At 53.0% G+C, this 24472-nt stretch overlaps 3 protein-coding genes across 13 annotated transcripts in view; 2 read left to right on the top strand and 1 right to left on the bottom strand.

Moving 5' to 3' along the window:
- The window catches only part of SLC25A23 (solute carrier family 25 member 23), a 25355-nt gene extending 7335 nt beyond the window's left edge, over positions 1–18020 (bottom strand). For 2 of the 6 annotated variants that reach the window (XM_050770503.1, XM_050770504.1), the window contains exons 1-9: positions 17730–18020; positions 16450–16576; positions 15427–15514; positions 14339–14450; positions 12504–12662; positions 12268–12420; positions 11925–12032; positions 10253–10420; positions 1227–1377 (exon numbers count right to left, since the gene is read on the bottom strand). In XM_050770503.1, the coding sequence (XP_050626460.1) occupies positions 1227–1377; positions 10253–10420; positions 11925–12032; positions 12268–12420; positions 12504–12662; positions 14339–14450; positions 15427–15514; positions 16450–16576; positions 17730–17885 (1222 nt within the window). In that variant the 5' untranslated portion in view covers positions 17886–18020. The remainder of the gene's footprint in view (positions 1–1226; positions 1378–10252; positions 10421–11924; positions 12033–12267; positions 12421–12503; positions 12663–14338; positions 14451–15426; positions 15515–16449; positions 16577–17729) is intronic. The other 4 variants (XM_050770506.1, XM_050770505.1, XM_050770502.1 and 1 more) reach the window with 3 other exon arrangements.
- The window catches only part of TRIP10 (thyroid hormone receptor interactor 10), a 550254-nt gene that overhangs the window by 252900 nt on the left and 272882 nt on the right, over positions 1–24472 (top strand). The window lies entirely within an intron of this gene.
- Positions 16558–24472, top strand: part of CRB3 (crumbs cell polarity complex component 3) — an 8494-nt gene continuing 579 nt past the window's right edge. The window contains exons 1-8 of one of the 6 annotated variants that reach the window (XM_050770908.1): positions 16558–16697; positions 18362–18579; positions 18897–19017; positions 20043–20082; positions 20178–20288; positions 20667–22624; positions 23381–23454; positions 24299–24442. In XM_050770908.1, the coding sequence (XP_050626865.1) occupies positions 22543–22624; positions 23381–23454; positions 24299–24442 (300 nt within the window). In that variant the 5' untranslated portion in view covers positions 16558–16697; positions 18362–18579; positions 18897–19017; ... (1 more) ...; positions 20178–20288; positions 20667–22542. Of the gene's footprint in view, positions 16698–18361; positions 18580–18896; positions 19018–19253; positions 22625–23380; positions 23455–24298; positions 24443–24472 lie in introns of those variants that run through there. The other 5 variants (XM_050770904.1, XM_050770905.1, XM_050770910.1 and 2 more) reach the window with 5 other exon arrangements.

Genomic DNA, 24472 nt, shown 5'->3' with positions numbered 1-24472 from the left:
GTGCCACTGTGCCCGGCCCTTTTTTTTTGAGCCTGTTGCCCAGGCTGGAGTGCAATGGCACGATCTCGGCTCACTGCAACTTACACCTCCTGGGTTCAAGCGATTCTCCTGCCTCAGCTTCTTGAGTAGCTCAGATTACAGGTGCCCGCTACCACGCCCAGTTAATTTTTGTATTTTTAGTAGAGACAGGGTTTAGCCACGTTGGTCAGGCTAGTCTCGAACTCCTGACCTCAGGTGATCCGCCCGCCTAGGCCTCCCAAGGTGCTGGGATGGCAGGTGTGAGCCACTGCCCCTGGCTCCCACCCACTTTTTTGAGACAGGGTCTCACTCTGTCACCCAGGCTGGAGTGTGGCGGCATAATCATAGCTCACTGCAGCCTTGAACTCCTGGGCTCAAGTGATCCTCTGGCCTCAGCCTCCCAAGTAGTTGGGACTATAGGCACCTGCCACCACGCCTGGCTAATTTATTTCATTTTTTTAAAAAAAAAGATGGGGTCTTGCTATGTTGCCTGGGCTGGTCTCAAACTCCTGGCCTCAAACGATCCTTCCTCTTTGGCCTCCTAAAGTCCTGGGATTACAGATGTAAGCCACTGTGCCCGGCCTCCTTCTCCCCTTTATACAACCCTAAATCAATACTTAATTCCAGAATGATTTATTTTGCATCTTCCTTCCTCTCCAGCCTGTGAGCTCTATGAGGGTGGGGACCGTGTCCATCTTGTGCACTGACACATCCCCAGTGAAAATCACAATACACAAGCACTAAAATTCCCAAGAAAATTCTCAAAACAGATTCAGAAAGAATGGGAGGGTAGTGGTGGAGGGGAAAGGGGGGAAATAATTCATAAAAGAAAAATACAGACAAAAACAGTAACCAGTCTGGCCCTGACTGCTCCCTACCCTTGCTCCTAGCCTCCCACTCACGATAACCCAGGCTTGCAAATTAGAGTTCAAGTTATCAGCCTGGAAATGCTAGATATTTGCCAGCAGTGACATCCCAGCTAAGTCTGCAAGGGATCTCTTCCTGTACTCACTGCATCTGTTTTCCTAGTTAATCCTCAGCTCCATGAAAGTAAAGGACTCTCATTTCAATGTCACAAGTGGGGAAACTGAGGCCCAGAGAAACCCATCCAAATCCAGGAGGGGATCCCAGCCCAGGGCTTTACCTGGGAGAAGCTGGGGCCCAAGCGATGAGACTCTCCCTGCCCCATCCTCCCGCCCAGGCCTCACCTTGTGCCTGCATGCGGGTCCGGACCAGGGCCAGGGGGTAACTGGCTATCTGGCCGCAGGTGCTGGATATGGTACCGCAGGCCAGGAGCACGAGGATGCCTGGGTCTGCCGAGTCGTGGCTGTACTGCTGAAGCCACCAGTTCTTCAGAGTCTGGAGTGGAGAAGGGAGTAGGGAAGGTTGGGGTGGGTGACCCCAGGACCCTGGCTTCAAAGGCCTTGCTGGCCGGTTCTGTATCCCATGACAGCTGCTACTAGCTGAGCACTTAGTACCTCCTAGGGGCTGAGCCAGCCCTTTCCCTGCATCCCCTCACCCAGTTCTCATCTGGACCCTCTCTGGTAGGTGGAATAAGGGTCCCCTGTACTGACTATGCCCTAATCTCTGGAACCTCTGCATATGTTACCCAAGATGACACAAAGGACTTTGTAGATGGGATTCAGTTAAGGATCTTGAGATGAGATTATTTTGCGTTGTTGGAGTGGCCCAATGCCATCACAAGGGTCCCTTTTTTTTTTTTTTAATTATTATTATTATTCTGAGATGAAGTCTTGCTCTATCATCTAGGCTGGAGTGCAGTAGCATGATCTCAGCTCACTCCAACCTCCGCCTCCTGGGCTCAAGTGATTCTCTTGTCTCAGCCTCCCAGGTAGCTGGGACTACAGGTGTGTGCTACCACACCCGGCTAATTTTTGTATTTTTAGTAGAGACGGGGTTTCTACCGTGTTGGCCAGGATGGTCTCAATCTCCTGACCTTGTCATCTGCCTGGCTTGGCCTCCCAAACTGCTGGGATTACAGATGTGAGCCACTGTGCTCGGCCTCATTATTTTTCTTTTTATACAGATGGAGTCTCATTATGTTGCCCAGGCTGGTCTCAAACTCCTGGGCTCAAGCGATCCTCCCTCCTCAGCCTCCCAAAGTGCTGGGATGACAAGCCACCATGCCTGGCACAGGGCCCTTCTTCTTTTTTCCCCCCGGAGATGGAGTTTCGCTCTTGTTGCCCAGGCAGGAGTGCAATGGTGCAATCTCGGTTTATTGCAACGTCCGCCTCCCGGGTTCAAGCGATTCTCCTGCCTCAGCCTCCCAAATAGCTGGGATTACAAGTGTGTGCCATCATGCCCGGCTAATTTTTGTATTATTAGTAGAGACGGGGTTTCACCATGTTGGCCAGAGTGGTCTCAAACTCTTGACCTCAGGTGATCCACCTGCCCCGGCAGCTCAAAGTGCTGGGATTATAGGCGTGAGTTACCGTGCCTGGCACAAGGGCCCTTCTAAGAGCTAGAAAAGTAGGTTTAAAGACAGAAGAAGCAGCAAGAGAGAGATTGGAAGATGCTATGTTGCTGGCTTTGAAGATGGAAGGGACCACAAGCCAAGGAGTGCAGGCGGCCTCTAGAAGCTTTGTCAAGGCAAGGAAACAGATTTTCTCCTGGAGCCTCCAGAAGGAACACAGCCCTGCCAACATCTCGATTTTATAAAGCCCAGTAAGACCCCCATTTTGGATTTCTGACCTCCAGAACTGTAAGGTAATACATTTGTGTTGTTTTAAGACACTAAGTTTATAACTTGATCGCTTGCAAGAAGGGTAAAGAATAAATTAAAAACGGCCGGCTGCGGTGGCTCACGCCTGTAATCCCAGCACTTTGGGAGGCCGAGGCGGGTGGATCACGAGGTCAGGAGATCGAGACCATCCTGGCTCACACGGTGAAACCCTGTCTCTACCGAAAATACAAAAAATTAGCCGGCTTGGTGGTGGGTGCCTGTAGTCCCAGCTACTCGGGAGGCTGAGGCAGGAGAATGGCGTGAACCCGGGAGGTGGAGCTTCCAGTGAGCCAAGATCGCGCCACTGCACTCCAGCCTGGGCGACAGAGCAAGACTCTGTCTCAAAAAAAAAAAAAAAAAAAAAATAAATTAAAAACAACAACAGCAACAAAAGGCTGGGCATGGTGACTCACGCCTTTAATCCCAGCACTTTGGGAGGCCGAGTCAAGAGGATCGTTTGAGCCCAGCAGCCAGAGACCAGCCTCAACAACATAGCGAGACTCTGTCTCTACAAAAACAAACAAACAAACAAACAAAAAAACTGGATGTGATGGTGCATGCCTGTGGTCCCAGCTACTCAGGAGGCTGAGGTGGGAGGATTGCTTGAACCCAGGAATTTCTAGTGAGCTGGAATGCATTCCAGCCTGGGCGACAAGAGTAAGACTCAGTATCAAAAAAAAAAAAAAAAAAAAAAGTTGGGCCTGGTGTCTCACGCCTATAATTCCAGTGCTTTGGGAGGCTGAGGTGGGCGGATTTCTTGAGGTTAGGAGTTCGAGACCAGCCTGGCCAACATGGCAAAACTCCATCTCTCCTAAAAATACAAAAATAAACTGGTATGGTGGCAGGCACCTGTAATCCCAGCCACTCAGGAAGCTGAGGCAGGAGAATCGCCCGAACTGGGGAGGCGGAGGTTGCATCGAGGCAAGATCACACTACTGCACTCCAGCCTGGGCAATAAGAGCAAGACTCTATCTCAAAAACAAACAAACACTCTCCAAAGACAGTCCTGTGGCAGATGCTGTGAGTATACCACCTTCATCCCTTCCCACTCCAATTCAGACCTGCCGACTTCTTACTGCCAGCATCTACCCAAAGACTTTGCTTGTGGACTTTCTCTGAACCCAGACCAGCCTGCTCTGACCGCTTAGGAATCGGCAGGAAGCACTGGGAAATTAGCATCTTCAGATGCAACCTTCAAAAGACTGGCTTGGTGTATCAATACCCCAGCTCCCTCACCTCTCTGATGCAGAACGTCCTATGTTGCCTCCTACAGGTTTCTAGAGGGCTGGAACTCCATTTGCTAGGAATGGTAACTTGCTTGATAACATACTGTTATGGGTTGAATCATGTCCCCACTTTGGGGGGGAACATGTTGATGTCCTGACCCCCAGTACCTTAGAAGGTGACGTTCTTTGGAAATAGGGTCTTTGCAGATCTAATTCGTTAAGATGAGTAGGGTAGTAGGGTAGACACTTAGGCCAGTATGACTGGTGTCCATAGAGGAGAAAGACAGAGACACACAAAGACAGAGACACACATGGAGAAAGACAGCCAGGTGACAGCAGAGGCAGAGATTTGAGTGAATGTATCTACAAGCCAAAGAATGTCCAGGGTTGCTGGGAACAAGTAGAAACTGAAAGAAGGAAGGAAGGATTCTCTCCTACAAGTTTGAGAGGGAATATGGCTCTGCTGACACCTTGATTTTGCACTTCTGGCCTCCAGAACTGTGAGACAATAACTTTCTGTTGTTTTAAGCCAACCAGTTTGTGATACTTTGTTACAGCAGTCCTAGGAAACTAACATACTCATACTGTATGCATTGACTCCCTGTCTCATTACCTCCCTAATAAATCACTCACGTCCAATAAATCCCCTCACGTCCCAGTTTCAGGGTCTGTTTTGGAAGGATCTCAAACTAAGACCAAAACTATTATTATTATTGAGACAGGGTCTTGCTCTGTCACCCAGGCTGGAGTGCAGTGGTACAATCTCAGCTCACTGCAACCTCTGCCTCCTGGGCTCAGGTGATCCTCCCATCTCAACCTCCTGAGTAGCCAGGATTACAGCTGTGCACCACCACACCTGGCTAATTATCTTTATTTTTATTTTATTATTATTTTTTGAGACAGAGTCTCACTCTGTCACCTGGGTTGGAGTGCAATGGCACCATCTCGGCTCACTGCAACCCCACCTCCCAGGTTTAAGTTATTCTCCTGTATCAGCCTCCCAAGTAGCTGGGATTACAGGCATGTGCCACCAGGCTTGGCTAATTTTTTGCATTTTTTTTTTTTTTTGAGACGGAGTCTCGCTCTGTTGCCCAGGCTGGAGCACAATCTCGGCTCGCTGCAACCTCCACCTCCCAAGTTCAAGCAATTCTCCTGTCTCAGCCTCCCAGGTAGCTGGGATTGCAGGCACACACCACCACAACCAGCTGATTTTTGTATTTTTAGCAGAGACGGGGTTTTACCATGTTGGCCAGGATGGTCTCCAACTCCTGACCGCAAGTGATCCGCCTGCCTCTGCCTCCCAAAGTGCTGGGATTACAGGAGTGAGCCACCACACCCCTTCCCTATTATCTCTATTTTATAGAAAAGAAACTGAAGCTCAGGGAAAGTTACTTGCCCAAAGCTACAAAATAAAGGTGAGAACTACCATTCACAGCCACATGTGAATCTAGAACTGTACGCCTGAAGGCTTTAGGGTGGCTAATCCCTTCTGAAGCCTTCTGCCAAGGTGACTGTAAGAACAAGACCTTCTTTGCCTTGTGGCGGGGAGAAGCTTGTAAGTTTCATTTCCTATGCCAATTCTAATCCACCAGAAATTGCTGCCTGAAACTGGAATTGTGTTGAGGGGGACTCAGTGCTGTGATGGATTAGTAATGCCTAGCCCAGGCACAGACTGGGTAAAACAGGCAAGTACTTAACATTATTGCCTTTGCAACTTTAGAAGCCTTCTGTTGGGTCTAGAACAGCACTTGCCAAATAGATGTTTAATGGGTTATTATTAAGATTAATCTATTGAAAAGAAGTTCTAAAGATGGCTGGGTGCAGTGGCTCATGCCTATAATCCCAGCACTTGTTTTTTCTTTTTTTTTTTTTAGAGATGCAATCTTGCTCTCTTGCCCAGGCTGGAGTGCAGTGGCGCGATCTCGGCTCACGGCAACCTCTGCCTCCCAGGTTCAAGCAATTCTCCTGTCTCAGCTTCCCGAGTAGCTGGGATTACAGGTGCCCACCACCACACCCAGCTATTTTTTGTATTTTTAGTAGAGACGGGGTTTCACCATGTTGACCAGGATGGTCTTGATCTCATGACCTTGTGATCAACCTGCCTCGGCCTCCGAAAGTGCTGGGATTACAGGTGTGAGCCACCGCGTCTGGCAACCCCAGCATTTTGGGAAGACGAGGTGGGCGGATCACTTGAGGTCAGGAGTTCAAGACTAGCCTGGCCAACATGGTGAAACCCTGTCTCTACTAAAAATACAAAAATTAGCCTGGCGTGGTGGCGCGCACCTGTAATCCCAGCTACTTGGGAGGCTGAGGCAGCAGAATTGCTTGAATCCAGGAGGCAGAGGTTGGAGTGAGCTGAGATCGCACCACTGCACTCCAGCCTGGGTGAGAGAGAGAGAGACTTTGTCTCAAAAAAAAAAAAGAAAAAAAAAGTTCTAAAGACTAGATTAGCCGGGCGCGGTGGCTCACGCCTGTAATCCCAGCACTTTGGGAGGCCGAGGCGGGCGGATCACAAGGTCAGGAGATCGAGACCACGGTGAAACCCCGTCTCTACTAAAAATACAAAAAACTAGCCGGGCGCGGTGGCGGGCGCCTGTAGTCCCAGCTACTCGGGAGGCTGAGGCAGGAGAATGGCGTGAACCCGGGAGGCGGAGCTTGCAGTGAGCCGAGATCGCGCCACTGCACTCCAGCCTGGGCGACAGAGCGAGACTCCGTCTCAAAAAAAAAAAAAAAAAAAAAAAAAAAAGACTAGATTAACATGGAAAGCACTGGGTTAAAAACAAAAACGTTAAATCACTTTAAGGGACAAACACAGATTTTGAAACTCCAAGAGGGTCCAGGTTTCTAAAACCTCTTAGACTTCTAAAGTCCCTTTTTGGGCAAAGAATGCATTAAATAAGATTTTGCCTCCTTTCTTTTTCTTTCTTTCTTTTTTTTTTTTTTTGGAGACAGGGTCTTGCTCTGTTGCTGAAGCTGGAGTTCATTGGCATGATCACAGCTCACTGCAACCTCTGCCTACTGGGCTCAAGCAGTTCTCCCATCTCACCCTCCTGAGTAGTTGGGACTACAGGTGTGCACCACCACACCTGGCTCTTTTTTTTTTTTTTTTTTCCTGAGACGGAGTCTCGCTCTGTCGCCCAGGCTGGAGTGCAGTGGCGCGATCTTGCTCACTGCAAGCTCTGCCTCCCGGGTTCACGCCATTCTCCTGCCTCAGCCTCCCGAGCAGCTGGGACTATAGGTGCCCGCCACCACATCCAGCTAATTTTTTGTATTTTTAGTAGAGACTGGGTTTCACCATGTTGGCCAGGATGGTCTCGATCTCCTGACCTCGTGATTCGCTCGCCTTGGCCTCCCAAAGTACTGTGATTACAGGTGTGAGTCATGCGCTCGGCCACCTGGCTAATTTTTAAATTGTTTTGTAGAGACTGGTCTCGAACTCCTCGGCTCAAGCAATCCTCCCACCTCGGCTTCCCAAAGTGCTGGAATTACAGGCACAAGTCACTGCCCCTGGCTGCATCTTATTTCTACTCACAACTCTTTTTTTGTTTTCGAGATGGAGTTTCACTCTGTCACCTGTGCAGTGGCGAGATCTTGGCTCACTGCAACCCCCACGCCCCGCCCCGGGTTCAAGCGATTCTCCTGCCTCAGCTTCCTGAGTAGCTGGGATTATAGGTGCCCGCCACCACGCCTGGCTAATTTTTGTATTTTTAGCAGAGACGGGGTTTCACCATGTTGGCCAGGATGGTCTTGAACTCCTGACCTCAAGTGATCCACCGGCCTTGGCTTCCCAAAGTGCTGGGATTATAGGCGTGAACCACCGCGCCTGGCCTCTCCTCACACTTCTTAATGGCTTCTTATTGCACTTAGAAGAACCTGTCTCCTGCCTTGATCAGTTCCCCCCAGCCACCTAAGACTTCCACTCCTCCAAAAGGCCATATTTGTTCTTGCTTCCGGACCTGGGTACTAGATTTGTGCACACTCCCTTGTGATAATACGCCCAACCCATGGCTTCAATGTCACCTTCTTGGAGGTGTTCCTCAACCCCCCTCCCGCCCACTGTTACTGAAGATGACAAATCCTGGCTCGTGATCTTCTGAGAGCTTTTCTAGGAGCTGAAACTATCTTATTTGCTGGTTGATTGCCTGCCTTGTTTATGGAAATGGGCATTCTAGGATGGCAGGGACCGTGCTGGTCTCAATCAACACGACATCCGCAACAATCTGCACAGGGCCTAGCACAGAGTAGATGCTCAGTAAATAGTCACTAAGCAAATGAGTGAACAATAAAATCAAGGAACAAATGAATGAGTGAGCAACGGTCTTGTCTCATTTGGTTGTCTAGATGCCAGGTGCTGGGGCGGGCAGGTAAAGATGGCAGGAACAGTGTCTATTAGATCAGAATCAGCTACATAATTTGCAGGATCCAGTGCAAAATGTAAAAGGGTGAGGGTCCCTTGTTCAAAAATTATTGACCAGGTGTGGTGGCTCATACCTGTCATCCCAGCACTTTGGGAGGTTGAGGTAGGGGGGATCACCTAAGGTCAGGAGTTTGAGACCAGCCTGCGCAACACGGTGAAACCCTGTCTACTAAACATACAAAAATTAGCCAGGCATGGTGGCAGGCACCTGTAATCGCAGCTGCTGGGGAGGCTGAGGCAGGAGAATTCCTTGAACCTGGCAGGTGGAGGCTGCAGTGGGCCCAGATCGTGCCACTGCACTCCAGCCTGGGCAACAGAGTGCGACTCTGTCTGAGAAAAAAAAAAAAAATTAAGAATTTCAGCCCTGGCACGGTGGTTCACACCTGTAATCCTGGCACTCTGGGAGGCCGAGGTGGGTGGATCACTTAAAGTCAGGAGTTTGAGACCAGCCTGGCCAACATGGAGAAACCCCATCTGTACTAAAAATACAAAAATTAGGCTGGGCACGGTGGCTTACGCCTGTAATTCCAGCACTTTGGGAGGCCGAGGTTGGTGGATCATGAGGTCAGGAGATCGAGACCATCCTGGTTAACACAGTGAAACCTTGCCTCTACTAAAAATACAAAACAATTAGCTGGGCATGGTGGCGGGCACCTGTAGTCCCAGCTACACAGGAGGCTGAGGCAGGAGAATGGCGTGAACCTGGGAGGCAGAGCTTGCAGTGAGCTGAGATCACACCACTGCACTCCAGCCTGGGAGACAGAGTGAGACTGTCTCAAAAAAGAAAAAAAAAAAAAAATTAGCCAGGCATGGTGGTGCATGCCTGTAATCCCAGCTATTCGGGAGACTGAGGCAGGAGAATTGCTTGAACCCAGGAGGTGTAGGTTGCAGTGAGCCGAGATTGCGCCATTACACTCCAGCCTGGGCGGCAAAAGCGAGACTCCATCTCAAAAATAAATAAATAAATAAAAATAATTTCAAGACAGCAGCAGCAGAGCGTTGCATCAAGCACAGGGCCCTTCTGAGCATGGGGCCCTTTGCGACTTCACAGGTCACATGCCCGTGAAGCAGGCCCTGTCTTGCATACAAAGATTTTGGAGGGTACGCTTGGGGACATCCAGGACCATGCTAATTGGGAAGACCTGGCGATCCCACTAGGAGAAGGTAAAAACTACAGATAAGGCCCCTGGAAGAAAAAGAGCAAGAACTGTCTGGACCTGCCTGCGTTGATAAAGGTCTCAAGATGCTGGTGATTGGGTGTGGTTCTTGTGGTAACAGCAGATGCTCAAATGGGCAGGCCCTGAAGATGACCTTGGCTTAGAGACAGAGGCCGGGTCTGACACGTGCTTCGGGGAAGTTGGGTGTCTTTGAGACTCATCTTTGCCTGCTTTTTCTTTTTCTTTTTTTTTTGAAAAGGAGTCTTGCTGTGTCGCCCAGGCTGGAGTGCAGTAGTGGGATGTTGGCTTACCGCAACCTCTGCCTCCCGGGCTCAAGCAATTCTCATGCCTCAGCCTCTTGGAGTAGCTGGGATTATAAGCACACACCACCATGCCCGGCTAATTTTTGTAATCTTTGCCAGCTCTTATGGTTCTGTCAGCTAGAGTGGTCCCTGACTTTCAGGTGACCCGGGAAGGCTGAACTGCTAATCAAAATTAAGTGGAGAAGTGGGAGAGTCCAATACCTGGAAGGGTTCCCCAGGATTCCCAGGTCCAAAGTGCTCCTCACTTCATAAATGCCTTTCTCTAGCTATAGAAGGTCAACCGAGCCAGCCCCAGGGGAAGGGGAAGGGGTGTCCTGTGGGCAAATCCCAGAGGGGAGCAGGGAGGGAGGGGCGGGCTGCCCACAGACCTCATAGACGGCCAGGTCGATGCCCGCATAGGGGATGATGCCCAGCACGTTGGGCAGGTAGCCGCGGTAGAAGGCACGGGGCCCCTCCCTCTCCAGGATCCGCCTGGCGCAGTCCAGCAGCCCCTTGTACTGGCCCGTCCGGCGCAAGGTCAGCCGTGTCTTCAGCACCTGGGGAGAACCTGGTTATCCCTGGAAAAGCTGCCCCCACCAAATCACTACATCCCGGAATGAAGACACCTAGAAATAGCTACTCTTGAAAACAGATGCCCTGAGAACAACCGAATTTTAAAAACCACCTACTCCAGAATCTTCTGCTATCCCCAAATCTCTATACCTAGAAATAGTTACACCTACCAAAGTGCACGCATGTGGCACCACCAGTAACTGTGTCCTGATATCTTTATTTTATTTTTTGGTCATTTCTGTAGAGATGGGGACTTGCTACGTTGCCCATGCTGGTCTCGAAATCCTGGGCTTAAGCGATTCTCCTGCCTCCACCTCCCAAAGGACTGGGATTACAGGCATGAGCCATCATTCCCAGACCTCCAGTATCTTGTTCCCTTCTGCTTTCATACAGAAACTGTAACTTTCAGCAAGCACACAGCCACTAGAAAGAAAGATGACATTTCCCAGATGCCCTGGGTATGTGGCTATGTCACTATGTCCTAGCCAAAGAAATAGAAGGAAGAGAAAGAGGTACACATGAGGTTCAGAAAGCATCCTTAGAGGTGGGGAGGTGTTTCCTCTTTTGTCTCTTCTTCCTTCTTGGCTGGACTGTGGAATGTGATGAACGGAGCACAAGCAGCCACATTAGTCCACGAGGTTGTGTAACAACAAGATAGACAGAAAGAACCTGCATCTCTGACACTCTGAAGCTACCATCCCAGCCTGAAATGCTCATCTGTAGACTTTGTTGACGTGATTGAAGTTTTTCTTTCTTTTTTTTTTTTTTGAGATAGAGTCTTGCTCTGTTGCCCAGGCTGAGTGCAGTGACACGATCTTGGTTCACTGCAACCACTACCTCCCAGGTTCAAGTCATTCTCCTGCCTCAGCTTCCCGAGTATCTGGGATTACAGGCGCCCACCACCATCCCCAGCTAATTTTTGTATTTTTAGGAAAGACGGTATTTCACCATGTTCATCAAGCTGGTCTTGAACTCCTGACCTCAGGCAATCCACCTGCCTCGGCCTCCCAAAGTGCTGGGATTACAGGCGCTAGACATCATGCCCAGTTGACATGATTTAAGTTTTCTGTCACTTTCAGAATCTGAACAATACACTGCATAACCTGAAACCTGAAATAATTTATCTGAAAACATGTAGCTAGGACAGTCTATCCTTAGAAGAGGCATAATCATAAACAGTTGGTGACACCTAGATACAACGTCCCTGGGAACGTGCACCCTATCCTTAGAGGACGCATATTTATAAACAGCTGGCTCCGGCAACTACCGTCCAAACAAGGATAACCAACACTACCTTCCCCAGAAATTATATCTCAGTTGTAACACCCAGACAGGCTACATATGAAATAGCATTACTGTGATGAGCTATACTCCAAATCAGAGAGACAAAGGTATAATCCCAATGGATATCATGAAATGCGGAGTGAGATGGGTACAGCAGGCCCCCCACCCTGCCATGGGGCCTCCACCGGGGTCCCTCCTTCTCACCTCCATGGGGTAAATGATGGTTTGGGCTGTGGCACCAGCCAGGGAGCCAGCCACGAAGCGCTCCTGCACATGCAGTGTCTCCTGCTGCCCCAGGATGGCCCTCTTGATCTGAGGCGGGGAGACACAGGGATGGGTAGGACCATGGGGGTTGAACCTTCCTTGCACTCCACTGTTCTCCTGGCTTCCACAGAACTGGCCTGCTGTGGGCATTCATGCAGAGGAGCAGATGCCTGATCCTGGGGAACTGTGTTCACCACCCACCCCCCAAGCCAATTCCATAAATCTTTATGTACAGCCCAGTCTTTCCTGTGGCAAGTACATTCCTCCCTGTACCTGCCCTCACCTGCTCATAGGCCATGAACTTGATAGCTGACTCAGGGGCAATCTTGAGTACATTAATACCATTGCCGCGCCACAGGGAGCGGATGCCCCCCTCCAGGACCATGCTTCGAAGCCCCCCCAGGATGTTCAGCCGGTTGGTCTTTGAGGCATGGACCTGAATGGGGAGACAACAGCTTGGAGGTCCCCTCCCACATGTCAGGCCTTGGGGAGGGGGCAGATCTCTCCAGGGTCCCTCACCTGCATGAAGACCTTGAGGCGGTCCAGAGGGGCCGTGCCTGTCCGTGACACGGCGCCTGCCACTGCGCCGGCCACCAGCTGCTTCCACCACATGCCCGTCAGTTTTTCCTGCTTTGAGAACTCATCCGGCACTGTCAGGCATTCGCCAATGTCCAGGACCTGAAGATACACGTGCTGGGGGTGTCATGCCATGGTAGGGACAGGGAGATGTGACTCAGTCCTAAATAGGGGAGTTTCCTCCATGAATCCTAGGATACCCTAGAGTCTGCCAATGACTCTTGCTTGGAGATCCCAGAAGAGTCCTGTTGGGTCCTACCAGGTGTCACCAAAGCATCTAACCTAGCAGCCTCCTTAGAAGATCCCAATATCCTACTACCAAATCCGACCATAGGATGTGCCAAATCCCACTAAAGAATCGTATTCAAGTATCTGCCACATAAAGATCCCTCCAGGCTGGGCGTGGTGGCTCACATCTGTAGTCCCAGCACTTTGGGAGGCCAAGGTGGGAGAATTCCTTGGGGGCAGGAGTTCAAGACCAGCCTGGGCAACAGAGCAAGATCCCATCTCTACAAAAATTGGCCAGGCATGTGCCTGTAGTGCCAGCTACTCAGGAGGCCAAGGCGGGAGGATTGCTTGAGCCCAGGAGTTCGAGGCTACAATGAGCTATGATCATACAACTGCATTCCAGCCTGGGCAACAGAGTAAGACCCTGTCTCTAATAGCAAAAAAAAAAATCCCTCCAGGGCAAATGAGATTCTACTGAAAGATCCCACTCAAGGGTTTTCCATATAATGATTCCAGAAGATCCCTCCAGGGCCATACAAGATCTTACCAGGCACCTCCCATATAAGGACCCCAGTAGATCCTTCTCAGGGATCCACCAGATCTCATAGGGATCTCCTCCACAGGGAATCCCTGTGCAAGAATTATCTCCTGTCTAGAATTTCCAACCAAAGTCCCCATGAAGCCTCTGGGGTGGGAGTCTCTGGATCTCCAAAGAGGTTCTCACCGGATCCCACAGATGGATCCCCCTCCGGATGCTACAGGACACATTGCTCATAGATACTTCACCCAGGAACTAGGGTGAAGCAAATCCCCACTACCCTCTCTAGTGGCTCCCACTGGATCCTCTGAAGACTGTGTTTTTTTTTTGAGATGGAGTCTGGCTTTGTCGCCCAGGCTGGAGTGCAGTGACATGATCTTTGCTCACTGAAAGCTCTGCCTCCCGGGTTCACGCCATTCTCCTGCCTCTGCCTCTCTAGTAGCTGGGACTACAGGTGCCCGCCACTACGCCCGGCTAATTTTTTTTTGTATTTTTAGTAGAGATGGGGTTTCACCATGTTAGCCAGGATGGTCTCAATCTCCTGATCTCGTGATCCGCCTGCCTCGGCCTCCCAAAGTGCTGGGATTCCAGGCGTGAGCCACCGCGCCCAGCGAAGACTGTGGTTTTTGAACGATTCCGTTCAGTGGTAGAATCCTTTATCCAGGCAGAGAACCCAGCAGAAGGGAGCTGTGTGGGTGGAAGGTGGGAGGCCTGGTGCCCCATCTGGTGAGCTCTTTCTTTCCTGCACCCGCAACCCCCGCACGCTGTCCCCAGAGGCCCCGATGTAAGTCTCAAGGACTGCGCTTCAATCAGACAGCAGAGATGTCCCAAATGGGACCCTTGAACCCCAAGTGGAGAAAGAGGAACAGACCCTCATTCCTCAGCTGCTGCCAGTGCCTTCTCCTTCTGGAAAGTCCTGGCCCAGCCCGTCCAAGCCCAGGGGAGATCGGAGCAACGCCCCCCCGGGGAAGAGGGCACAGCCTTCAGCCAGGGAAAACCACCCCCACCTCACCGTGGAATGCTTCCAGAAATACAGCACGTCCTCCACATTTTCCAGCGAATGCAACAGGAAGTGGTCGCGCCATTCTTGCCAGTCAATGGTCATTGTGCCGTCTCGGTCCATGCTGAGGGAAGAGTGAGGGTGGAGGACAGGCTCAGTGCCTGGGGGTGGGCTAGGCTTGGGTGAAGATCTGCTAGGTTTTGCAGTTTGGGAGGTTCAAGTCCTCATATCAACCCTATTGGAGACGTAGCAGTATTGCCATCATTTTCTTTTTTTTTTTCTTCTTTTTTTTTCTTTTGTTTTGAGACAGAGTCTCGCTCTGTCGCCCAGGCTGGAGTGCAATGGTGCAATCTCGGCTCACTGCAACCTCCGCCTCCCGGGTTCAAGAGATTCTCCTGCCTCAGCCTCCCATGTAGCTGGGACTACAGGTGCACACCACCACGCCCAGCTAATTTTTGTATTTTTAGTAGAGTCGGGGTTTCACCATGTTGGCCAGGATGGTCTCGATCTCTTGACCTCGTGATCCACCTGCCTCAGCCTCCCAAAATGCCAGGATCATAGGGGTGAGCCACCATGCCCAGCCACATTACCCTCATTTTCTAGAGGGGGAAACTGAGGCTAAGAAAGGCAACTGGTCCCAGATCTGTCTGGCTTCAATTTGAATTTTTCTTTTTTTTTTTTCCAGACAGAATCTCATTCCGTCACCCTGGTTAGAGTGCCCTGGCATGATCATGACTCACTGCAACCTCTGCCCTTTGGGTTTAAGGGATTCCCGTGTCTCAGCCTCCCAAATAGCTGGAATTACAGGCATGTGCCACCACACCCGGCCAATGTTTGTATTTTTAGTAGAGATGGGGCTTTACCATGTTGACCAGGCTGGTCTCAAACTCCTGACCTCAGGTGATCCACCTGCCTCCATCTCCCAATGTGCTGGGATTGCAGATGCGAGCCACCGCACCTGGCCAGATCTGTCTGACTTCAAAGCCCCAACCTCTCAGCTGTATCCTCCTTGGGACTGGGTCTGGAGCCCAGAAGACAGAGATGGCCAAGGGGTCACTGCGTCCTGAGTTACTTTGGATTCCAGACCCCCAGTGACTCACCTGTGCAGAATTTTCTCCGCCTGCTCCAGCGTGATGGAAATGCCCAGAGCTCGGAAACTCTGTTGGATCTCAGAGACGTCAATGTGACCTGGGGAGGGGGCCGGAGGTGGGGAAGGATGTGCGTGTGAGGACACCTGGGGAGCCCCAGAACCAAGGATCAGAACAGCTTGGAATGGAGGTGGTCTAGCAAGATCAGGGGTTCCAGAAACCCAGGACGAGGTTTGCAGCAGGGCTCTGGGGGGATCCCTGACTCACTGGGGTCAGAGAGGTGGAACCGGGAAATACTGGGGCGGCTTCTCTGTTCTGTGAATGAATGAAGGAATCCAGGGGTAACTGGGGGTCTCTATGCCATGGGGAATTGAGAGGCAATATCCGCAACCCAGATGCTGCTATGAGGGGATCTCTGTCCTACGGGGTACCCAGGAACAGCATAGGGTATCTTTGCCCCGTAGAAAAACCTAAGGGTGCCGGGCGTGGTGGCTCACGCCTGTAATCCCAGCACTTTGGGAGGCCGAGACGGGCGGATGACGAGGTCAGGAGATTGAGACCATCCTGGCTAACACTGTGAAACCCTGTCTCTACTAAAAAATACAAAAAAGTAGCTGGGCGAGGTGGCGGGTGCCTGTAGTCCCAGCTACTCGGGAGGCTGAGGCAGGAGAATGGCGTGAACCCGGGAGGCGGAGCTTGTAGTGAGCCGAGATTGTGACACTGCACTCCAGCCTGGGCCATAGAGCGAGACTCCGTCTCAAAAAAAAAAGAAAAAAAAAAAAAAAGAAAAAAAAGAAAAACCTAAGGGTAATTATCAGGGTTCTGCCCCAGAAGGGAAAAGAGGTGGGATGGGCTGGCTGGGCCTCGAACCACCTAGCTGGGGGGTGAGGAGCGCTCCTGAAATAGCCTGTGAGTCATCGGGGAGAAGCGGCCCTCCCCCTCTCCTCCTAGGCTGCCAGTTCTAGCCCCATTGATGTGTCTAGGGCCCCCACAGCCCTATCCCTGGGGGCCTGCAGGCAGGCGGCCCCACCTTACCGTCCTGGTTCCGGTCAAGACTGTGAAACATGAGCAGCAGACGCTGTTCCCGCTCCTGGAGGTAGCGGGAAAATTCCTCCAGGTCAAGCCCGCCATCTGGGTCAGCGTCACCCTCAGAGGAGATACCCTGGCAGAGGAAAAGGGGACAGAGGTGACTCCAGCAACCTGCTCCTGATCTGGAGGGGACGCACGTCACCTTATGCCTTAGGAGCCCAGAGCCCCCAGTGCCTTGAGGAAGGGGACAGAAGGTATCACCCCACTTCTCCCTCAGTCGGCTAGCTTCTCAGTCAGATCCCTACAGCCACCACAGGTCTGTGCCGTGGGTGTGAGTGGTCTAGTTTTCCTGGTGAGCAAACTGAGGCTCTGCAAGGTCAAGCCACCAGTTCAAGGTCACAGAACCAGGAAATGGTAATCTTGGGTTCTCGTCTCTAAAGCCTGTCCTCCCAGCCGTCTCTTGTTTTTAGTTTTTATTTTTTTTTTAGGTACCTCATTCCTGTTGAACCCAACTGCCTCTTTAAAAAACCCTGTCCACATGGGGGTCCTAGGAGTTCCCTTTGGAGGCAGCCCTGGGTGACGTGGGGTAGGAGAGAACCAAGCGGAGTGGCTGAGGCCTTGGTTTTTCCCAGTTGGGAAGTGGGAGGTTGGACTGGTCTCGGGGACACTGTGGTTGTTTTAGGGCGATCTGGGGCTACAGGTGTGGGAAGGGCCTGCAAGGTGGAGGTGGGGGTGGCGGGGGGGCAAATCCTTGTGATAGGTGCATTTTCAGCTGCTGGTGACCGCAGATAGGATTGGGTCCCTGGCTGGGGCAGCCCGGGACAGTGAGCCAGGCCCGTGAACAGCCCATGAAAGGGCAGGCCAGGGAATGTAAACACAGGGACGGGGGGTAGCTGCAGGCCAGGGCAGTAGGTGCCCAGAGGATGGAGGGTGTGTCTCCTGGAGGTGGGAGCAGGGCACGTCTTGGGCTGTGCAGTCCGGAGGAGGGTGTGTCCCGGGCAGTGGGCAGGAAAGCGCCCCCATCTCTTCCCAGGCAGACGCCCCCTGCTCCCAGGGAGGGGGATCGGGTGTTGGCCGCGGAACTGCAGACTTGGGGCCTCGGCAGCCCTGTCTTGAGCGAGTCCGTTAGGCCAAACACGAGTGGGTAGGGGAAAGGAGATAGAGACACAGACCCTGGAGTCTAGCCACAGGTAGTCCCTGGTGGCTCCGGCCGCCCCATTCCGGGGCTTAGGTGACCGCGAGCGGGCGGGGCCGGGAGGGGAGGAGGTCCCCGGGAGTGGGGGTACCTGTTGGGCGCCGGGGTCTGGGTTGCCCCCGCCCAGCCTGGCCAGCCCCTGGCGCAACTCGTGCACGTCCACGCGGCCATCCTTGTTACTGTCCAGCTCCTCGAACAGGCGACCCCAGCGCTGCCGCCGCTCCGCGTCACCCGGGCTCCCCCGCATGGCGCCCGCCCGGGGGGGAGGGGAGGCCCGGCAGCGGCGGCCTCAGCGGGGGCTTCTCGGCTCCCCCTCCCCCCCGGGACCCCGCAGGGTCAGCTCCCGCGGCCGCCGGCTCCGCAGCCTCCGTGCAGCCCGCTGGGCTCTGGCACTTGCGGGAGGTGGTGACTGCTAGCCGTCGCCGCCCGCGCCAGAACTTGCGTCTCCTCCCCCGACCCGCATTGGGGGGAGGGGACCGAGGGCGGAGCTGGGGGCGTGGGGAGGGAATGTCTGGGATGGTCTGGTATTGCACAGCCGAGGGAACACAAGAGTTCTTTCTGGGAAGAGGGGCTAGGGAGCTCAGTGGTCTCAGAGTTCCGCCTCTGCGTGCCTCAGTTTACCCTTTTCCCCTTTGCCCAAGGGGGCAAGGTAGAGAGCTGTCGGGGATTGGGTTTCATAATCCCCTTCCACTTGACCTCCCCGCCACACCCACTAATCTTCAGGAACTCAAGTTCTCGCTTCTGCCAGACGCACGCAAGAACCCTGCAACATCTCGCTCTCTCTCTGCCCGCCCACGCCCGACACCTTCTCCTCTCGGCCGCAGAAACAGAAGATCCAGGCGCTATGCGCTCCCACTGTCCTTTCCTCCCGCTCGCGCGCCTCCTTTCTCGGTCCCACTCCGACCGGGAAACAGAAAATCAACACGCGGCGCGGCTGCAAGGTCGGTTTCCTATTGGTCAGCGCCGCCTGGGCTGAGCCCGCCCGCCCCGCCTCTTCTCCCACCTGGGCGGGGCCTCTCCGCAGACCCCCGGCTGCCGCCTGCCCGCAGTCCAACCACCTGCCAGGCGATCTTAAAGAGGCCGCGGCCGCATTGAGACGCTGCGCGGCATGGGGAGGGGGTGGCTCAATGTCCCGGGCGCGGGGTTGAGGATCCCAGTGTTCGAGCGCTGGAGGCGGGGCCCCAGCCTGTAGCACTCGCTGCACCTGCGGAATGTCCCTACTACTAGTTTCAGGCGCAGTTTCTCTATTCACCATTAGGGGGAAGGCAGCCCAGACCACTTGACAGCGAATAATAACAAAAGCTCACTTTGATTCAGTGCGTTGCACATGCCAGGGCTTTTACTCACCTCTCGCGTCGTCGTTGCCGAAACCCTATAAGGTAGGTGGTACTGGCGTTCGCACTTTGCAGATAAGGAAACGGAGGTTAACTCATTCTCCCCAGTCCTGATGCCCACTAAGGGGCAAAGTAGGGGTTTAAAGAGATCTGGGATCCTTAACCATCACTCTATCCCCTAGAAGAAATTAATCCTTTTTTTTTTTTTTTTTTTGAAACGGAGTTTCTCTGTTGTTGCTTAGGCTGGAGTGCAATGTCGCGACCTCGGCTCACTGCAACCTCCGCCTCCCGGGTTCAAACGATTCTCCTGCCTCAACCTCCCGAGTAGCTGGGATTACAGGCGCCCGCCACCAGCCCCAGCTAATTTTTTTTATTTTTAGTGGAGACAGGGTTTCACCATGTTGGCCAGGCTGATCTCGAACTGTTCACCTCGTGATCCATCCGCCTCGGCCTCCCAAAGTGCTGGGATTATAGACATGAGCCACCGCACCCAGCCGTGAGTTTTGTATTTTTAGTAGAGATGGAGGTTTCACCATGGGGGCCAGGCTGGTCTTGAACTCCTGATCTCAGGTGATCCTCCTGCTTCAGCCTCCCAAAGTGCTGGGATTACAGGCGTGGGTCACCAGGCCCGGCCTGGCCTAATTATTCTTTAATCATCACTCGTCACCCAAGGGTCCTCAGGAGGGGGTCTTGTTATTATCATCATCGTTTATCCAAAGATACAGCATTGGCCAGGCTCAGTGGCTTAGGCCTCTAATTCTAGCACTTTGGGAGGCTGAGATGGGAGGATCGTTTAGGGTCAGGAGTTCGAGACCAGCCTGGGCAATATAGCAAGATACCCATCTCTACCAAAAATAAATAAATAATTAAAAAAAAAAAAAAAGAAGAAGAAAAGAAAAGAGACAGAGAGAGAGAGAGAAAGAAAACAAAGATACAGCCGTGAGGGCACATTTGGTTCACTCCCAGCCTCTGCCTAGACAGGTGTGCCGGAACAGGTGTGCCCCAGACAAATGAGTCTCTTCTAAGAGACGCCCCTAGCAGAGGTTTTTATTCACGGTTGTTCCTTGCAGGTGCCATACAGCATGGAGTGATACAGAGGTTTTTTTCCGTGTAAGTGCCCCCAAATAGGTGTTTTCTCACAGATGCATCCTTGACAGGTAGGCCTCAGTATATGTGAGCCCCTGCCCTGATGGTTTTACCCACAGATGTGCGTCAATGTGAGTGTGCCCCATGCAGAAGTTCCAAGTTCTTCCCCTCACTTGAGCTCAATCTCATACAGGTGTTCCTCCTACAAGGTGCTTTCCCTTACCTCACAGGTATGTTTCTGAACAGGTTTCCCTCCACCCATGAATGCATTCTACAGTCTCCCACCCCATAGGTGTGTTTCAGTTAAGTATACACTCATCTGGGTATGTTTCCATATAACCAAGTCCCATATAGGTCTACGTAAATGCAGGTATGTCTCATACAGGTATTTACAAGACACTGACACCCCAGTAATTCCCCAATACAAGTGCTGTACATTTCATAGGTGAGCCTGCAGATGTGTTCCTAAAACAGGTCTATTCCACATCAGAGTGCCTTAGCTGTTTGTGATGATAATGCAGGCGTGTTCTGTGGAGATATTGTCCACCCTGGTGGTATGTATCCATTTGGTCATATTTCTTTTCTTTTCTCTCTTTTTTTTTTGACAGAGTCTTGCTCTGTCACCCAGGCTAGAGTGCAGTGGCATGACCTCGGCTCACTGCAACCTCCGCCTCCAGGGTTCAAGCGATTCTCCTGCCTCAGCCTCCCAAGTAGCTAGGATTACAGGCACCCACCACTACGCCAGCTAATTTTTGTATTTGTTTTAGTAGACACAGGGATTTCACCATCTTGGCCAGGCTGGTCTTGAACTCATGACCTTGTGATCCACCTGCCTCGGCCTCCCAAAGTGCTAGGATTACAGGCATGGGCCACCATGCCCAGCCTTGGTTATATTTCATATAGCTGTGATTCAATGCAGATTTTTTTTTCTTTTTATGGGATGGAATTTCACTCTTGTTACCCAGGGTGGACTGCAATGGCCCAGTCTCGGCTCACTGCAACCTTTGTCTCCTGAGTTCAAGCAATTCTCCTGCCTCAGCCCCCGAGTAGCTGAGATTACTGGTGCCTGCCACCACACTCAGCTAATTTTTGTATTTTTAGTAAAGCCAAGAGTTTCACCATGTTGGCCAAGCTGATCTGGTCTCGAACTCCCGACGTTAGGTGATCCTCCCGCCTAGACGTCCCAAAGTGCTGGGATTACAGGCATGAGCCGCCGCACCTGGCCAGATGTTTTCTATGTGTTCTTATATGTGAATGCCTGTACAGGTTTGATTCCACACAGGTGTTAACCGTACAGGTGTTTTATCTTTTTAAAATTTTTTTAGAGACAGGGTCTGACTTTGTCACCCAGGCTGGAGTACAGTGGTACAATCACAGCTCACTCACTGTAACCTCCACTCCTGGGCTCAATCCATCCTCCCACCTCAGCCTCCCAAGTAGCTGGGACTACAGGTGGGTGCCATCACATCCGGCTAATTTTCTTATTGTTTTGTAAAGATGGGGCTCCCTATGTGGGCCAGGCGGATCTCGATCTCCTGGCCTCAAGTGATTCTCTTGCTTTGGTCTTTCAAAGCGCTGGGATTACAGGATCACGCCAGAGCCCCGGGCTTATTTTCTTCTTCTTCTTCTTCTTCTTTTTTTTTTTTTTTTTGGTAGAGAATCAGGCCTCGCTGTGTTGCCCAGGCTGGTCTCGGACTCCTGGCATCAAGCGATCCTCTTGCCTCAGCCTCTCAAAGTGTTGGGATTACAGGCGTGAGCCATTGCGCCTGGGCGGGTGTTTTTTCTCATGGAGCGCTCCCCATCGAAGTCTGCCCTAGGCAGGAGTGCCTCGTGCACGGGTACATACATACCCCGTGCGTCTCCACACCTGTGCACTCCTACACATGGCTCGCAATGCAGGTGTGAGGGTCCCGTTACAGGTGCGCCCGCAGCGCGGCCCCGCCCCCCTCTTGGCTCCGCCCTCTTATCGAGGCTCAGGTGCACAAGCCGGAAGTGCGCTCTCCTCCCAGGTGAGTGACTAAACTTTCCGGGTCACGTGAGCGGGCGGAGCCGGTGGGATCGGACCCAAAGACCGACCGACGGACCGAGGGTTCGAGGGAGGGGCACGGACCAGGAACCTGAACTAGGTCAAAGACGCCCGGGCCAGGTAGGAAAGCAGGACGCACCGCTAGGCCTTCGCCCTCGCCCGTCCACCCTACCCGTCCCGTCGCCTTCCTTTCCCCAGCCCAGGAACGCGCTCCCAGGAGTTAATCTTTAATCGCTGACCTCTGGCGGCTGGGGCGGGGCGGGACTCATGGGTGCCCTGGCGCCAGTTGTTTCTCCTGTGGGCCTGCGCCCGGGTCCAGACCCCGATCCCAATGCCCGGGCCTCTCTCCTTCTCCTGCCCCCAGGTGCCCCGTCGCAGGTGCCCCTGGCCGGAGATGCGGTAGGAGGGGCGCGCGCGAGAAGCCCCTTCCTCGGCGCTGCCAACCCGCCACCCAGCCCATGGCGAACCCCGGGCTGGGGCTGCTCCTGGTGCTGGGCCTGCCGTTCGTGCTGGCCCGCTGGGGCCGAGTCTGGGGGCAAAGTAGGTACCAGCTGAGAGCTCTGGGGGGAGGGGTCCGGATTCCTGGATCTCTGCTGGGGACGTGGCTTAGAAGCGCTGGGTATCTGGGGCACAGAGAGGGTCAAGAATTGGGAAGCGGGCAAGAAATACCTTGGGGAGGGGTCTACAGGGTTAGGGCTCAGGGAGATTAAGATTTCTAGTTTCTTCCTTGGACCCTGGGAGGTGGTCTAGGAGACCGGAGTTCCTGAGCCAGGTGGAATTGTGTGTTGTAGTGGGGGCTCCTAAGTAGGACTTGGTGGGAGGTAAGGGCTGTGTACCTGAGTCCTGGCATAGTGCAGGTGTTTTGGGTGAACTGGGAGCTGGGAGGAGGCCTGCCGAGCCCGGTCGACCCGGTTGGCTGAAGGTGTAGACCCCAGCCGTTCAGTCTTAGATTTGTTTTGGGAGCCTGGGGGGAGGTGTGAGTCACACACTCCAGGGAAAAGCTAGGCCCGCCCAGATCCTTAAGGGCCCAGGGCCGGGTGGTGAGTGGGGGAGGGTTGGACTTCCGGACACCCTCCTGGGCTCTGCTGGGCTGGGTGGGGGGGTGTCCGGAGGAGCAAACACCGGAGGGACAGGTCCTGCCTGCAAGGCGCCCACTGTCTCTGTGCCAATGAAAGGCAGAGTTTGAATTGGGACTTGCTGGGAGGAGGCGAAGGGGAATGACCAAAGCAGGTGCCCATGGCGGGGATGGGAGAGAAAGATGGAGACTGATTTAGTCTCTGCCTTCAGCCTCCACAGGATTGGCCTCTTCTGCATATGACAGTAGCACTGTTGTGCCTTCACCCACCAGCTCCAGCTCCAATGGCAACTTGGTGAGTTGGAGGTATATGTGGGAAGATGGCAGCAAGGATGTTATCCAGGGGCCACACATACAGCATGTAGAGAGGACTAGACACCCCCTTCCCCCAGAGGTGGCAGGTCAGGGTGGCTTTGGAGAGCTCTAAGTAGGAGAGACCTGAAGTCTTAGACCAGGAAGACTAGGAGACCCTAGAGGGAGTGGGCAGGAACACTGTAGCTGTCAGATGTGGGGGCTCAGGAACTCCACATGCCTCTCAGGTGGGTGAGGAAGCAAGGAGCTCAGACTTGGTAGACATGATGAAAGCAGGAGCCCTGGCTGGGTGCGGTGGCTCACATATGTAATCCTAGCACCTTGGGGGGCTGAGGCAGGCAGATCATGAGGTCAGGAGTTTGAGACCAGCCTGGCCAACATGGTGAAACCCCATCTCTACTAAAAATACAAAAAATTAGCCAGGCAGGGTGGCACACGTGTGTAATCCCAGCTACTCGGGAGGCTGAGGCAGGGATAATCACTTGAGCCTAGGAGGCGGAGGTTGCAGGGAGCTGAGATCGTGACACTGCACTCCAGCCTGGGCGACAGAGCAAGACTCTGTCTCAAAAAAAAAAAAAAAAAGCCCAAGTCCCAGACATGGCAGGTGCTTGCAAGGGGTGTCCCAGACATGGCAGGTGGTGGGGAGCCTTAGCACCCCAGATAAGGTAGGTAGGGATTCAGGAAGCCCCAGTGTGGGGATCAGATCACCAAAAATGGCAGATATGTGTGTGTGTTGTGGGTTGGGGGTTGTTGAGGGGGGTGCAATTCAGGTGGAGGTGGACAGGCTACCCAGGCTCAGGTGATTCACCCCTGTCCCCTCTCTGAAGTCTCAGGAGGCCATCACTGCTATCATTGTGGTCTTCTCCATCCTGGCCATCTTGCTCCTGGCTGTGGGGCTGGCACTGTTGGTGTGGAAGCTTCGGGAGAAGCGGCAGACGGAGGGCACCTACCGGCCCAGCAGCGAGGAGCAGGTGGGTGCCCGTGTGCCACCGACCCCCAAC

This window comes from Macaca thibetana, chromosome 19 (genome assembly GCF_024542745.1).
Source record: "Macaca thibetana thibetana isolate TM-01 chromosome 19, ASM2454274v1, whole genome shotgun sequence".
In the NCBI taxonomy this organism is placed as follows: Eukaryota; Metazoa; Chordata; class Mammalia; order Primates; family Cercopithecidae; genus Macaca; species Macaca thibetana.
This window is presented reverse-complemented; position numbering and strand designations above follow the sequence as displayed.